This window comes from Tachypleus tridentatus, chromosome 11 (genome assembly GCF_004210375.1).
Source record: "Tachypleus tridentatus isolate NWPU-2018 chromosome 11, ASM421037v1, whole genome shotgun sequence".
Lineage (NCBI taxonomy): Eukaryota > Metazoa > Arthropoda > Merostomata > Xiphosura > Limulidae > Tachypleus > Tachypleus tridentatus.
The window spans coordinates 91,886,420-91,904,218 of NC_134835.1; the positions used below are offsets into that span (position 1 = coordinate 91,886,420).

At 32.8% G+C, this 17,799-nt stretch overlaps 1 protein-coding gene across 1 annotated transcript in view; it reads right to left on the reverse strand.

Annotated features, from left to right (window-relative positions):
• The window catches only part of LOC143232757 (exportin-6-like), a 61,253-nt gene that overhangs the window by 6,748 nt on the left and 36,706 nt on the right, over positions 1–17,799 (reverse strand). The window contains 10 exon segments of the mRNA XM_076468568.1: positions 211–441; positions 747–845; positions 3,586–3,744; positions 4,189–4,300; positions 5,435–5,497; positions 5,975–6,089; positions 6,991–7,146; positions 7,449–7,638; positions 9,729–9,875; positions 17,128–17,278. Coding sequence (XP_076324683.1) covers positions 211–441; positions 747–845; positions 3,586–3,744; positions 4,189–4,300; positions 5,435–5,497; positions 5,975–6,089; positions 6,991–7,146; positions 7,449–7,638; positions 9,729–9,875; positions 17,128–17,278 — 1,423 coding nt within the window.

Here is a 17,799-nt window from a genome sequence, read left to right on the forward strand (position 1 = left end):
ACAAGTAAAACCAGAGAAGAATATGCAATAAGTACTTAGATGTTTAAACTCTGTCTGATAGTTGCAGCTGTCTAATGACTTCAAGTAAATTCATTCTGAGGCCATAATTTAACATACAAACCTTTTCAAAGCAAATGCATTATAAAACTAAAGTTGCCAAAAAAAGAGTTTTAACATTATATAATTCAAATACAAAAAAACATTTCATACCGTATCCATTTTAAACTCTCTGTTCAACAGGTTTTTCTGATTATTGTCAATGCCATCAAGACTTGACAGGAACTGAGGCAAAAATACATGATAGAAGTTAGAGAAGTCTACAGATGCCATATTGTAAATCGTTATTCCTATCTCTTCTTGCAGGAGATCATGAGACTTGTGCACTAAAACTTGTAGCAGGACATTCAGAAACTGGTTCAACATTTCAGATCTGAACAAACCCTAAATGAAAAGGTTCAGTAAATTATTTATAGTTCATTTAACCTTCAGATAACTTGCAGTATACTTTTCCTTCCTAGAAAAATTTAAGGAATCAACATATCAGACTAAATCCACCCTGACTCAACAGGCTAATAAATCAGTGAAAAAAAAATTTCCCTCGACAATTACTTATAACAAACATCTAATTTTTACAATTCTAACCAACTACACACTATTTAAATTAAAAACTAGTTTACTTCATGCATACTTCACCACAGATAAAAATGATTTTTAAAACAGTATTACAAATATAACTTTACTCTCACCGTACTGTACAGCTTCCATTTACTATGAAGATTTTCCAAGGCTTCTAGGTTTTGACGAAAGATATTAATATCAGAGTGCAGAAATGACTGTCCATAGGCCTAGAATAAAGAAAATGAACTTTAACAGATCTTTGTGATATGATACAAATTCACCGCATTAAAAAAACTTAAGATAATAGGTAATATTACTATGCATGTACACAAAATACAAGGTAACAATGTATTTTAAAGAATTTTTAAGGTTAAATCTGTATAGTTGGTTGGTTGATTTAGTGTTTTATGGCACAAAGCAGCTAGGCTATCTGTGCCAAATATCTGGTAAAAAGTTAAAATTAAATTTCATAAAATTCATAAAAGAAACTTAAGGTAGAACAAAACAAAGTTTAAAAAAACATATAAATAGCATAAAATGAATGTTTACATCTAGTCTACAAAGTTAAGAGATAACCTACAGTAAGTCAAGTTGTAAAGGACTTTCTATAGCATAACTGTAATTATCATAACTCACAAAGAAGACTAACAGGTAAGTATTGGGTTGAGGAATAATTCGTGAGCGTTTTTTCAAGTTAAAAAAATATATTCATAAATGAAATGCTTTCGCAAAATATTTCATGTCATTTGGTAGATAATGTTTTGCTCTAATAGATGGTGTGTTTGATTTTCATATGTCTTTAATTTTTGCTTTCATTTTCAGCTCATTAAATGGAATGTCAAGTGGAAAAAATCGAGCATTTTTGACACCATCTGCTTTTCGCATTTAATTTCTTGCAATTTCGTTTAAAACAATGCATACTATATACCTAAGTATTACATGAAATAAAGTATCATAATAAATGTTTTGGATGTAATGTGTTCATGCATTGAAGTATTGTATAGTCTTGCATGTAATGCTTGAATGAAATTATTTAAAAACGCTCACGAATTATTCCTCAACCTAATACAAAAACCACCATCAGTCACCTGAAGTTGGCCTTTCCAGTCCTGGTTTTGAGTTATTTAATGTTAAGGCCATTTTTTAATTTCAAATCAAACTAGATGAACTGTGATTCTTAAAAGGGAACCACTTTAAAAAAGGTGTAGTGTATAAATTAAAAAAACTTAAATGGCATTAAAAAGGTTAATGGCCTTTAAAAAACTAAAAATATTACCAAGGTGGACAGTGTCACCATCACCAATAACACTGTCTAATGTTATGGACAAACACTGGGACAGAACATGTTTAAAATGGTGCCGTCCTTAAAAGTCATAACAACGGCAAGAAAGTAAAATGTGGCTTATTGTGATCTGAGTGTCACTCAAACTACACACATAAGTTCCAGATAAAAAAAAACGATGAGTTAAAAAATTGTGACCAATGCATAATATAGTTAGAACAACTTCCTCTTTCCGATCCTTACAGAAGCAAGACGACCAAAGTCCAATATAGGGTTTTATTTGGAAAAGACTGTTTTCGCATTGCTCACTCCAAGTCAACTGCCAGCTGGCACAGAACTGAGTCTTGAATACAGGACCATAGTCCATGTATGGAACAGGCACAGCGGTGATAGTGTCACAGCAGATAGATTTAACTACAATGTCAGCGAGCTCATTCAGCGAGCAAATAGCAGAGAGTATTTCCAATCAGGAGTGTCTACTTTTCTCAGATGACTTAAAGATAGGTCACAACTGGGGACAGTAAGAAGCCATGGTGGGATGGGCTGACCAGTGGATACAGCTAAATCTGTATAAGCCATAAAAAGAATACCTCTTATTAACCTTTTGTTCACCCCCTACAGGAGCTCCAGTTACTCAAGGAATCATAAAATACTATTCCAACAACTTTAGTTAGTGTACATAGTTTATATTATGTTCTTTCACAGTAGTTAAACCATTTCCTATAACTATCTTCAAAGCTTAGCTTCATTAGTAACTGTTCAGACCACATATTATAAAATCATGAAGGGTTGTAGTAATAAAACTACTAACAACTACTAACAGAGAAGGAAAAGTATAATAAACAAGCCAAGGATAATTACACTCTTAAGAAATGAGGTTTCTTAGCAAATATAAACCTATTACTACTATAAATAAAGGACCTTATAACACCAAATTGTTGTTTTTCTTTAAACAGACATTTCAAGCTTTGAACTATTAGCCTGTGTTTTAGTGAATGCTCTTGAAGAAACTGTAAAATAAAAGACGAGTGCTTAATTAAATAAAAACAAGTTATATGTCTTTATACACCAATGTGCACTATAACAAATAAATATAAACCTATAATTTTGGATTGGCTTTCAAAAAAAAATCAATAAATTTAGTGTTTATGTATACAAGACTCCTCAAAGAAATACAATAAAGAAAGTTGAAAGATTGTTTTATTTTTCTTTGTATATTATATTAAATATATGTTATAAAAATGGCAAAATATCAATTCTGAAATATCTCAGTTAAAAGATTTTTGAAATAAAATTATAATTATCAATTTTTATAGAATTTAGAGTTTGATATACAGTACTTGCTGAACACCTGAAAGATGCTTACTGGTCCAGATAAGATTAATATAAAACCATATCTGGCTGAATATTCTAAACGAAGCTTACAAAGCCAGCAAAGGAAAAATCACTCACAAGTTACATATGTATTTTTCAATGTCAAATCATTTTAATGAAACAAGTCCTAAGTATTTAAAAAAAGAGGTAGAGAAAAACTGGAAGTAATTGTAAATGACTCAGCAGTAGTTCCATAACATACAACCAAAACATTACCTGGGAATTAAATTAATTTTTTCTGTTAATCACAGTACTCAGTTTCTTGTTATTATTAAGATACAAGCATGTACATCACTTATTAAAAAACATACAGCCATGATCTTGGTAAAGTGTTCCTTGTTTTCCATCACTTCATTTCCTGCTTGTCCTAAGGAATCTACTACACTGGTCTTGAAAAAGTACTTCCAGTTGTTGAGCAAAAGTTGGTATAAGAGTTCAAAAAGTGCCTGCTTTACTTCTGGAGAAGGCCTCTAAAAAAAAAAATAAACATTTTTTTCAATAAGGTCTGTAAAAATGTTTAAATTCTGTTTTAATTAGATCCAGAAATATCATTAAAACTACATACACACACACATGTATGCGTACACATATATTTAGAACATTACAACTGGAAAAATGGACTTTTGTGTACTTGAAATATTGTACATTAACATTTCAAGAAGAACACCAGCTATTTCTTTACCACCACATTACATAAAGTATGCTAAAAATATCATCATTTTGTACATTTACCTCACATTAGAAGTACCACTGAATTACTAAATGTTTTTATAACTGTAATGTTTTCAAGTCTACCTAATGAACAGCAAAATCTCAACTATAATATGGAATTTCTCCCAGTAGAAATTATTAAATAACCATATTACATCAATGGGCACAGACCACTAACAATAACAAATTCCTGGTATGCATACCTCAGCAATTACAGGATAAATTTGGTCCATACACAAAGTTATTGTACTTGGAATAAAAGCCTTGAATGCAGAGCCAGGTTCTTGTATTACTTTTTCCAGAAGGTTAAGAAACCTAGAGAAAAAAAAGATTTAATTTTATATCATTAATGTAATTTAGTTCTGCTTTAAGATATCAAGCACTGAAAATATACAATCACATAAGGAACTTGATACATTTTGTACCTACAAGATTATATCATGAACAACAAAACCTCATCTATAACAGAATTCCTCCCAGTAGTATTTTAATTATTATCTTAGAACTCTAAGTTCAAAAAACTTAATTTTATTAACTTATTATAATGATCTGAATACATACAAGTTAGGTGTACAAAAAATATTTACAACATATATATTGGTTTTAAAAAAAATTTGCACAAGAAATATAACAGCTTTATTTTCTTAACTTTATAAATGGATAACATACATTCTTGAAACAAACATTAATTATACTAAATTTAATTAACTCCAAAACAACTCCTTGAAAGATTATTTACAACTTTACACTATCTTACTCTAAACTTCAGTTAAAACAAAAGCTTCAGCATTGTAATCAATTATCTCTGAAATTAAACAGCATTTTTCTTACTTAGTAATGTCTAGCATGCAACAGTTAACACAGTTTAAAATTTTACTCTGTTCAAACAAAAAAAAACTACATTTGCAAAGGTCTCAAAGTTACATGAACAATTATTAAATATTCTTGTAAATATATTAAGAAATACATTTATATTTGTTTGTTGAATTTTGCACAAAGCTACTTTTCCTTAATTTTGAAGTAACAAACTACAGAGAGTGCAGCTCGTCAACACCACTACCAATTGTTGTCAAATTAAACAATAGGGTTTGGTCATCACTTTTGTAATACACACCTACAGCCTGAAAATGTGGAGTGCATTTCTTTTTGTGATAATAGATACAGCATAGAACCACAAATCCACAGCTTAGTACTGGGAAGATATATAAAATTTAATTATTTAAATAATTACCTGAATAAAAATTAAAAACTATACAAGAGAAACCTCAGTACTATGGCTGCTAAAACATAAATTACAGTCAAATCCTCATTTATTTTTATATCAAAAAATATTTTGTTATCAATATATAATTTGTAGCTCATTTTGGAAACTAATACTAGAAAAAGTGTTACAAGGCTTAACAAATGAAGGAATCTGTTATTCAATCTTGAGAAAAAAAGACAACTTACTTTTCAACAACTCTGCAACCAGCATTTCTTTCATGCGTAATGCACCCTGACAATAACTGTTCACTATACAAAAAAATAAGACAAAAATAATCTTATTACAATAAAAACTAAATGCATACAACAGAAGAAGATATATCTATCACTACTGAATAACAAATAACATTTTCAGTCACCTAACAATCTATAACACACCTACAGTCAACTGTGACACTTCATTATTTGGGTTAAGGTTATTAAATTAATTATCTATTTGGTTTTAATAAACTTAATAAATATTTATTTTACTTCTAAAACCTCCCATTCAAACTGATATTGTTTTAGACACAATCTAAAACCAACTGTATGTTAATGAGTAAAATTATCTATACATACATTTTTGTATTTAATAAACTATTATAAAGTAATAGTTTAACCTACAAGTTCTTTAAGATGACATATCTACATGAAACAAATTAACAATTTACATCTATAATTTTTTTAATACATACAATGCATTTTAAAAATTTATTTGACTCTTATTAAATCAACATGCTAACAAACCTGGTAAAAAGACCTAAGAAAGTCTGAATTGTTTGTTCTGCAAAAGGAAGCCCCATCTGACTTCGAAGAACTCCAAACAGGGCCAAAAATAAAGCTAAAATGTCCTCACTCACATCTACAAAAGTAAATATGAAAAACTTACCAGATAGTTAATGCAAGTATTAATATAATCAGCTAAGAACTAAGGAAATCTAAAGATATAATTTTTATCTTATGCCCAGCATGAATGTGAAATGGAAATCAAAGAGGAACATTGTTTAACCTCACAGCTGATATGATTAAATTATGGTATGGAGAGACTTAAGGGTGGCAAATAAACATAATGCACTGTGTGCTTTTCATGACAATTTAGACATTCTTCTATGTGCAGTCAGAAATTTGCCAAACATCTGATTAGACCCATCTCTAGCTCCACTATAAATTTATGAATTTGCAAAAATCTCAGGTTTATATATATATATATATATATATATATATAAACCCATGGATTTTCTCAAATGTGCAATTTTGTTCACATCCTTGATCCAGAAAAGTATTACAACACAGGATAATAGAGTTTTGAAGTTTCCAAGGGATGTTTCAATAATATTAAACATTAATATTGGTAACAACAACAAAATATGCTAAATTTGCTTATTTGGGTTTCTCAATCTTTTCCACCACAAAGCCCAATTGATTATATGTTATAAAGTAGTCCATAGTTTTATCTTACAGTGTCATCAGTTGAAAATCACTCTTATAGATAACAAATATAAATGAACAAAATACACAGATATTTTAAGAGTTATATGTACATGTATTTTCAATATCCATATTATGAAAATAGCATGATTAAGATGTTTAAAACAAGTCTGTCAACAACTTTGTACTAAAACACCCAAAATAATTAAGTTTCTATAAGAATTATACAATCCAGTACACTGTCACAAAAAAGTGCACAACATTTTATCTGAAGAGAAAAAGGTATGAAGTAATGTAACTGGATGCTATAATAAATATCAAGCTACTCTTCTTACCTGGCTGATCTAGATAAATAGGAAACAATGGAATGATATGCTGTATAGTTTCTTGTAGGCTGTGGTAACACAGTTGTTTTGTTCTAGTGTTAGCATCAGTTATATTCTCTACCAAATCATGAAGTACTCTTATCATCCATTTAACTGCAGGTTTAGCTGTAAGGGACAGAGAGAGAATTACAAAATTCACAAAACTTCTATTTTCATGTATTTAATTACAGGTTTAACTGTAAGAAAAAGATAACCATTAAATTTACTACAATAATCCATAATTTGGAGAGAGAACTACCGATATATGTGACTACCAAAGTTCTCTATTACCTGAATGAGCTTTTCATCACTGACAGAAATAGTACCATCTAATAACCATTACTAATAAAAAATAACACTACCTTATATCAAGCCAATATAAAGTAGAAATAATATTCATTATCACAAACTATATATTCTGGCACAACCTTGTAGATGAGCTCTCTTATCCTGTGAAAAGTTTGAAGATTCCACAATCTGTCTAAAAGGAGAAGTGACAGCATGGATAAACTGTTGATAATGAGTTGACCGAGAATCCCATTCTTGCTCATTATCTGGTACATTTGGCCATGGTAAGAGCAACATGTTAGAAATCGCTCTGTAAGCTAACTGTTGAGTCTGAAATAAAAAACTGAACATCAGACAAAATTAAAATATTTAGTTGAAAACTTATCAGTGTATTTTAACTTGATACATCTCACAGAAGGTTTTTTTTAGTTTCCCAGGGCAAGTTGTATGGTATATAATGCTAAGCTGGCAAAAGAAAGATCTGTTAAGAGTTTTAGATGTAACAAAATAATAAAGAAGTTTGATTATTTTAATCATGTGCTCTTGACTGGTTCAGACAGTAGATGAAATTCATCCATGTGACTATATTTTCTACTCAGTATTCAGAAATTTTACAGATGATTGAAAACTCTTTGCTTTGCATGTTATCTTTCAACCTAACAAGTGCTAAAAAAAACTGGTTTCCAGTGTTGTTCGTGTTCTTTATTTATAGTTGAACTCAACAGTTGTAAGAACATAATTAAATGTCTTGTAATTTTCCAAGTCTGTGTAGTTGTGTATAACTTCATCTTCTTCAAAGAACTTCTTAATAAAAACTGAATGCTACTCTGGTGCTGGGCTTTGTGAGTTACAACAGTATTATCCTTGTTTCCCTTCACTGCTAGCCTTAATCAATTCTTCAAACAGTGCTATATCTTTTGATAAATGAGTCTGTTTTGGACTTGAAAATGTCACTTTCATCTCTGTGATCTCTCAAGCTTAGCAAGTATTGAAGAGACAATGTCCTTCTCCAGGAAACTATGAATTGGTTTGGACCCCACAACAAATCAACAGAGTAGGATTTTAATATATGATCCGAGATGTAGAAAACATAAGTAGAAATGTATTTCAATAAATATTTTCTGACGTGTCAACCGACACATTTTACATTAGTTTCACAAATTTAAAAATACCATCAGCAACTCTAGAAATAGTGTATCAGCATGTATTTTAAAATTTCCTTGCTGAGATGATATTTGTATGTCCTGTACCAATATCATATATTATTGAAATGTATTTCATAAAACATTAATAGCATTTAAGTTGTTTATCACTTAGCTAACTTGTTATATTCCTATCACCTTATTATGGAAAATATTTAAATTATTTTGACAGCATTTAACCCCACTACACACCATTCATACTACATAAAGAGTACCATGACTTATCAATGACATCTGCATGCATGCTAAATGTAGCCCAGTTTTAATTACAATGTCAAAGACTTTTGCCCATGACATCACCCAAATATATGGCACAAACTACTGCAATATTCTATGATAATTATCTTTCCATAATCTGTCATTTTTGTAGTCAGATTCTCCATAAAATGACAACAAATAAGGCTAACTGTTGTGAGCTGCCATTTGTCTCTGCATATCACAATTATCCACTTTCCTCCATCAAAGATTATTTTGGAAAATTACACACACTGTTCTGAAAACACTTTGGTTCATATCACTGTGTTCCTGATGCTTTCAAGTTGTGTTTAAACAATACAAGTTGAAAAATAACATTTATATGTAGTAACTTTGCATGGCTTACAATCAAGCATTAAAAGGTAAAGCAATGGAACAACAAGGGGTAGTATACAAAATAAAAATTATGCCTGACTGCAAATACTTTTTCTCTACTTTTCTTTTCATTTTTCATAATTACAAACTGCAAATCAGAAGTGTGTGTAAAACTAAACTGTAGATGTATCTTTTATCAGCTATAAACCACAGAATGCGAGACTTTTCATTCACTTTTCAGAATATATCAACCAGGCATTCAAATGTTTCTCTGCAATAATATTTATATGCAATACAAAAACACTTAAATGTTAGTATTATAAACATGAGTTCTTTTGCCAACTTCAAGCATTTAACATCATAGTATTAAGTTTTCTTTTAAGCAACTCTGATTTAGAATATGTAATGGACTATTTAAGAGGAACATGAAGAAAACATTTGCAGTTCAGGATACTCTTTCTCATAGATATGTTATTGTTTGTATAATGACTAGAGAAAAACAACAAGTTTCATACCTAATTTTATTAATATCTGAAATTACAATAAAAAATTACCTCACAAAATATAAGTTTTGATTAAACCAAATAAGCAAACATAACATCTATACAATGTCTGGAGAAAAGAAGATCTTATTAGTTTTATACCTACTTCTATAGGTAATGAATACAGTTTTCCTTGAGAGGCAGAAGAATACAGATCTTTAACTGTTCCCATTGAAAACAGAAATGATGGTCTCACTGTAAATGTTATAGACATCAACAAGTGAGCTGAACTATGAGCTACCTTCCTTGGAACCTATAAACCAAACACATCATAATAATAATATTAGGCAATTCTTTTAATTAAGTTTAGTAATGTAAATTCACTTGACTAAGTTTCAGGAAGAAAGAAAAATGTTTTCTAACTTCATACATTAACTTTTTCTATCATTAATTCAGATTTAGCATCTTTTTTTATCTATTTAATTAAATCACAGAAAATACAATTTCATCTGTAAACAAAATTTAAATATGTATATTTTAATTGACCTTGTAAGCTGAGATTAGTATAGTACAGATTAATAATCTTTCGTGACCAGAAGGATGTCAAGAATATTCCTCCAATTTTTCCTGTCTTAAAGGGAAAATACTTAACCAAACTGCATGTAACTTACTATATAATACTGTTTTAGCTTTAAAGAAGTTATATAGTTTGACTGTTTTTTCTACTTTTTGTATGCCTCCAAATTTTCAAAACTTTGTTGACACTTTTTTGAAAGTTGGTTGGTTGGTTGATTGGTTGATTTAGTGTTTTATGGCACAAAGCAGCTTGGCTATCTGCACCAAACATCCAGTAAAAAGTTAAAAGTAAATTTAGTAAAATTCATAAAAGGAAATTAAAGTAAAATAAAACAAAGTTTAAAAAACAACATAAATAGCATAAAACCAATGTCTACATCTAGTCTACAATGTTAAGAGAAAAACTACAGTAATTCAAGTTGTAAAGAACTTTCTGTAGTGTAACTGTAATAATTGTAACTCGTCAGGAAGACTAACAGGTAAGTACAAAAACCGTCAGTCACCTGAAGTTGGCCTTTTCAGTCCTGGTTCCAAGTTATTTGACGTTATGGTTATTTTCAAAAAGGAAAGTAATAAAAAGGTTTTAAAAGATGTGGATCAAAATTATAATAATAACTCACCAGGATGACTAACGGGTAGTTCAAACGGATAGTTCAAACAGCAGCCTTAGTCATCTGAAGCTGGCCTTTCCAGTCCTGGTTTCGAGTTATTTAATGTTACAACTATTTTCCAATTTGAGATCGAACTAGATAAACTGATTTTTTAAAAAGAAGCCACATTAAAAAGGTGTAATGTATAAATTAAAAAACTTAAATGGCATTAAAAAGATTAATGGCCTTTAAAAAACTAAAAATATTACCACAGTGGACAGTGTCACCATCACCAATAACACTGTCTAACATTATTGACAAACCTTGTGACAGGACATGCTTAAAATGGTACCGTCATTGAGAGTCATAACGATGACAAGAAAGTAAAATGTGGCTTATTGTGATCTGAGTGTTATACAAACTACATACTGGTGCATCAGTTCCAGATAAAAGAAAACTATGAGTTTAAAAACCTGTGACCAATGCATAGTATAATTAGAACAACTTCCTCTTTCCGATCCTTACAGAAGCAAGACGACCAATGTCCAATATAAGGTTTTATTTAGGAAAGATTGTTTTCGCGTTGCTCACTCCAAGTCGACTGCCAGTTAGCATGGAGCTGAGCCTTGAATACAGGACCATAGTCCATGTATGGGACAGACACAGCAGTGATAGTGCCAGAGCAGATAGTCTTAGCTGCAGTGTCGGCAAACTCGTTCCCACAAATACCAACATGGCTCGGTATCCAGAGAAACTGGATAGAATTAGATGCTAAAGATAAATGGGCCAGTCTATTTTGAATATCAGTGAGAATAGGGTGTGAACCAATGTGAAGCAATTCCAGAGCCAGCAGACAACTAAGCGAGTCAGTATAAATAGTGTAGTTTGAGTACTGTTTTGCTTTATGTGACCCAGGGCAAGAGAAATGGCATACAGTTCAGTAGTGAACACAGAGACTGTAGAGGGGATTCTGCGCGTAACCACCAAACCACAACAAACCATGGCAGAGCCCACACAATCACCCGATTTCGAACCATCTGTATAAATAGGAATAGAAGGATGGTTCAAAAGATGTTCAGCAAATAGCAAACAGTATTTCCCATCAGGAGTGTCTATTTTTCTCAGATGACTTAAAGATAAGTCACAACTGAGGACTGTAAGAGAAGCCATGGTGGGATGGGTTGACCAGTGAATACAGTAATGTTATCCAAGGACAGACCCAATTCATCCATCTGCTCCTGAATACGAAGGCCAAAAGGAGCAATGACAGGTCGTCTGTTCTGAAAAAGTATGGCCCTCTGAGGAAGGAAAACATTACCCCAGGTGGGATGCTTTGGTAAGGAATGAAGTTTCAAAGCATACAGTAAAAAAAGTTGTAAACAGCAGAGGTGCAAAGAAGGTTCATGAGACTCTATATATAAGCTCTGAACTGGGGAAGTGCAGAAAGCCCCAGTGCAGAGCCAAAGTCCTTGATGATGAATAGGGTCTAGTATCTTTAAGGCCAATGGTCTGGCACAGCCATAGACCAATGATCCATAGTCAAGTTTTGATCGAATAAGAGCACGATATATCTTTAGCATAGAATATTGATCTGCTCCCCAAGTGGTGAAAGAGAGGACACAGAGGATGTTCAGTGTTCTTGTACATTTGACCAGTAGCTGGTCCCAAGAACTTAGTCTCAGGGACCACAGGCAGCATAACTTCACCGATATGGAGTTCAGGATCAGGGTGAATACCCCATTGGCAGCAAAAGTGCATGCAAACAGTTTTACATAGAGAGAAGTTAAAGCCATTTGCTGTAATCCACTTCAGTAAACAACTGAGGGCAGTCTGTAGCTGCCGCTCAATATACCTCATGTTCGACAACTGACATGAGATGTGAAAGTCATCGACAGAGAGCCCATTTGCAACAGTGAGAGGGAGTTGTTCAGTGATGGCATTAATCTTTTTACTGAAGAGTGTGACACTCAGAACGCAGCCCTAAGGGCCTCCAAGTTCCTGTAGAAAAGAATGGGAAAGTGTCAAACCCACACGAACTCAGAATCTTCTGTCCATTAAAAAATTTTTAATAAAAATGGGCAAATGGCCACGTAACCCATATATATGGATGTCTCGCAAAATGCCATACCTTCATGTTGTATCATAAGCCTTCTCAATGTCAAAGAATATTGATACAAGATGTTGTTTGAGAAAGGCTCCTCTGATTGACGTTTCAAGTCGAATCAGGTGGTCAATGGTGAAGCTCTGTCGCCAGAACCCACACTGGATGGGCAAGAGGAGGTTGTTTGATTCAAGGAACCAAACAAGACAAGTGTTAATCACTCTCTCTAAGATCTTACAGAGACAGTTCATCAATGCAATTGGATGGTAGTTTGAAGGAATCTTGGGATCCTTCCCAGGCTTGGAGAAAGGTAGGACAATAGCCTGGCAACAGGCATCAAGAAAAACGTTCTCCTGCCAAATCCGGTTAAAAACAATCAGAAGAATAGCATAAAAATCAGGAGATAGATGGTGCAGCATCTAATAGTGGATATCATCAGGTCCAACCAATGTACTGCCAGACCAATGAAGGGCCAGTTTGAGTTCCACCAGTATAAAGAGATGATTATAGTCATAGAGAAAATCAGCTCAAAAGGAAAGAGGTGATTGCTCTGCCCGAGTGTTGATGATTAAAAAAGTGGAAGAAGCAGAAGTGCTAGATACCCAGCAAAAGCTTTCACCTAGAGTATCAGCAATGCTCCGAGATCGAGAGGGGGACAGAGTTATATTGCCCACTGACCTTTCGAATCTTGTCCCATATGACTCTGGAACTGGTGGTAGAAGATATGCTGATTGTGAACTTAACCTAAGATTCCTTCTGGCTTTGACGTCTTACCCATCAAGCACGTGAATGGGCCTGCTGGAAAGCGATGCAGCTCAATAGTGTGGGATATCTACAGAAAGTATCCCAGGCTCATTTTTGAGCATTCTGTGCCACGTGGCAGGCAGGATTCCACCATGGACGAGGATATAGTGGAAAACATGTCAAACAGTTTTAGAAAATACATTGAGTATAATACAGTCAGTTACTGCTGCCACACAGTCGTCTATTGATGACTTACAGACGATGGCAGGATCAAGTTCTGCGAGAGCAGTGAAAAAGGACCGGTTTGCCTGATGCAGCTTCCACTGGGGCACGTGGGTCAGGTGGAATTGACCACAGCCAGTCTCTCTCAAAATTATAGGAAAATGATCACTGCCTCATGGATTATTGTCAACTCTCCACGAAAAATTAGAGAATAGTGAAGGGAAGCAAACTGAGGGATCAATAGCAATAAAGGACTGACTAGGTGCATGAAAATAAGTAGAAGTACCTCCATTAAAAAGAGAAAGGTTGTTATCAGAGAACATAAGCTCTACAGAGCATCCCCTCCTATCAATATCAGCACTTCCCCAGAGGGGACAATGTCCACTGAAGTCCCCCAGGATTAAAAAGGAAGATGGCAGCTGTTCAATGAGAGCATCAAGGTCCAATTGATCATGGATCTCTCCAAGTGACAGGTAGAGAGAACAAACAGTAATGGTATGACACAAGGAAAGATGAATGGCTACAGCCTCCAAGGGTGTGTCGAGTGGCAAAGACAGGGTGAGCACATGCTGATCAACCAACACTGCCACCCCTCCATGCACTCGTCCATCACACAGCCGGTCATTTTCGTACAAAGAAAACCACCAAAATGTGACTGTATCAGCATGTCTAAGAAATGTTTCTTGTAAGGAAAGACATACTGGATGGTAGGAAGTAGTGTTTTAATGTCATCCAGATTAAAATGTAAACCTCAACAGTTCATGGTATCAAGGTGGCCATTTTTATTTATGTGTAAGCAAACTGGGTGGAGAACCCTTCTGTTTACAACCACATCTTTTTTCTTTACTCTCTTTATTCTATGGAGGTCTATCGACCTCCATAGATCCCGCACTGGGTAGACTGGACAGGTCTTTGCTGTTGAAAGAGTATTCCAACAACTAAGGATGTGAATGAATGATCATTTTGCATCTTGATGTGGGAGGAGAAGATGTACCCAGATCCAAAGGAAGTAAATCTTAGAATTTGCTGGAATGTATGTGATGGACAGAGATGGGTGTTGAAATTGATTAATCAACTTTTTTAATCATAAAGGTCAAAAGACTTTTCATTTGGTTTGAGAAAGATTCTTTTGGAGGCACAGAGAGATTTGTCTGCACTCCCACTGCAGTAATGGAACAAAGTGCAACAGCATACGTTCGAGACAAAGTAGTGGACAACAACTTTCAAGCCTCAGGGTAAATAATGTTATCAATCGTTTTCAAATGCTGAATCTCTTTTTCTTCCAACCATTTAGGACAAGAACGAAAGTCGGACGGGTGAAAGATATTACAATTGACGCAATGAGAATCCATTTCACACTCCTAAGTATCATGGTCCTTGCTACCGCAATGACCACATGTCAAGAAACCACGACACAACGTCTTCGAGTGAACGAATCACTGACACTGAAAACATCTGAGAGGGTTTGGAATGTATGGCCATACCCTGCAATTAAGATAACCCATCTTGATGGTGGCAGGTCGACATGGTGATGTAAATGTCAGAATGAGGATGTTGGTCAGCATCATAATTCCATCTTTGCGAGTAGAGATATACTTCACTGCAGAAGCTCATTGGGTGGAGAAACCAGCAAGAATCTAAGACTTGGGAATGTTCTTGAGCTCAAGCTTTCCAGTGTCTTCTAATATAAGAAAATGTCTTTAACTTTACAACAAATACACATTAATTCAAAAACATTTTGAAAATGAAAAAGAACATCTCATGTAACTATAAAATATTCCAAGATCTGCAGTTTATTTTCAAGTAATCTAAACTTTCCACTGTTCATCCTTGCAGGAGTTGGGTCTAACCCATAAAATTAAAAATTGCTAATTATTCCACTTTATTCACTCTACACTGAAGTAAGTACTTTATGATATGTTCTAACCAATGGTATTTAAACTTTAGCTGTAGGTAGCTGCTTTTGCAGCTTAGCTTCTTTAGTTCTTATTCAGATTGCACACTGTGAGGCCAGGAAACAATGGAAACAAGATCCTGTACTAATAAAACTAATGTAAAATGGGGAAAAAATTGTGTTAGAAATAAACTATGCACACTTATATTCTCAATGGATAACATCTTCTTAACAAATGTAAACCTTTACTTTTAAAAGAGCAAAAAATGTTTAAACAAATAACAAATGCACAGTTTACAAGTAAAACTTGTTAGACATGTGCAGAAATGGAAGTTTGAATGTTTTTTATTTTTCTGCAAATTACACTAAATAAAATCAATCCTAAATATTTTTGAGTTACAAATTATTGAAATATAATTGAATTTTTATACTCATGTTTTCACTCAACATCTGAAAGACACTCAACAGTAGTAATAAGGTAATGGTAATATTTCAACTAATTGAAGGCAATATACACAATTCCATTTTTTCTTTTCTTATACAGTAAGAATTGGCAGTTCAAATGAACTAACAATCAGACATCTGAAATAGTGAACAAATTCCATATATTTTATTTCTCCCAGGAACTACATATTATTATTACAATATTTTCCAAATTGAACATACATTTTCTTTATATTACTACTGAATAATTATATTTCTTGATCATATAACATGTTCTAAAGAAAAAGTAATTACAACTGCTTAGATTAAGAAGAAATTTTGTTCCACTCATAATTTAAAGCCTTCAAAAGTCCTAGTTTATCTGTCGATGTTTGCTGTACATAATTTACTCACGTTTTGAAAACGATATTAATAATCCCAAAAAAAATCAACTTTCAAATTTTATGCCAGTTCTCTAACAGTGCAAAATTCCAGATTTTTACAAAACCCAGTAAAAAAAAGTATCAGGTTACTAAAGAATTACTTCTTAAACACATTGATAGGAATCACTCTCAATGTCAGATATCATGAATTTTTGGTAGATTACTCTAAACTTGCTTTTCTTTTCAAAATACATAACATTATCAATTCATAATAAACTTCAATCTATGCTATCAATTAGTTTTTTTGAATATTTGTTATGGAGAACTAAAATTTCTATTGGTACATCCTCACCAAGCTCAGTAATGTTTTATGCAAACTTTTCCCACAACAGTATTTAAAAAGTGCCTAAAAAGCAAAATATACATTTTTGTTATCTACCATGAAAAGATATGAACACAAGTAACTGCTATCAGGATTAAATTAGACAGAAACTAAAATAATCAAATGCAAAACATGTAATAGTATGTATCACTACAGAAGTTCATATTAAACTTAGTAAAACTAACTTGTCAGCTTATAATTTTAATATAAAATTATACAGCTACTGAAATTCAACAATTTTATTACCAACCTCCTCAGTAATATTTGGAATGGTTGACTCAACTGAGCGAGTTATTAGTGAAACCACCTCATCTTTGAGTTCATTCTTCTGAAAGCAATCATTGTAGTACTGGGCCAACCAATGACAGAAAGGTTTAATAGCTGCTAGTGTTTGGGCATGTCTAGAATAGGAATATTTTAAATATTTAGTCTCATACATTTCCACAATTTTTTCTCATACACTGAATATTCAACATTCGTGCACCAAAACTATTATTCTTAATAAGTGAGCCAAAGCTAATCTTTCTCTAAATGTAACACACACATTGGATGTTGAGATTATATAATTATATTCTAAAACTAAGTTTATAAACAAATTAACTGACAGAATGGCCTAATATTGTGCTCAATATTTAAGCAGAAAGTCAAAAATTACATGCAATTTACAAATGAGATATAGCCTGAAGATAAGCCTTGTTTATGATTAATTGAAATTGGCTTAGGGAAGAAAGCAGAGGGATGCTATATACACAGTTTAATAAAACTGGTTTAACATCACAAGTGGGGTAACTCAGAGATCAGTGTTAGGACCATTGTTCTTTTCTATTCACATCAATGACATGGATAAAATAGTCAATCAATTACTTAAATTTGCTGATGATAAAGGTCTTGGTGTTGCTAGCTGTAAAGAGGATGCTGCGAC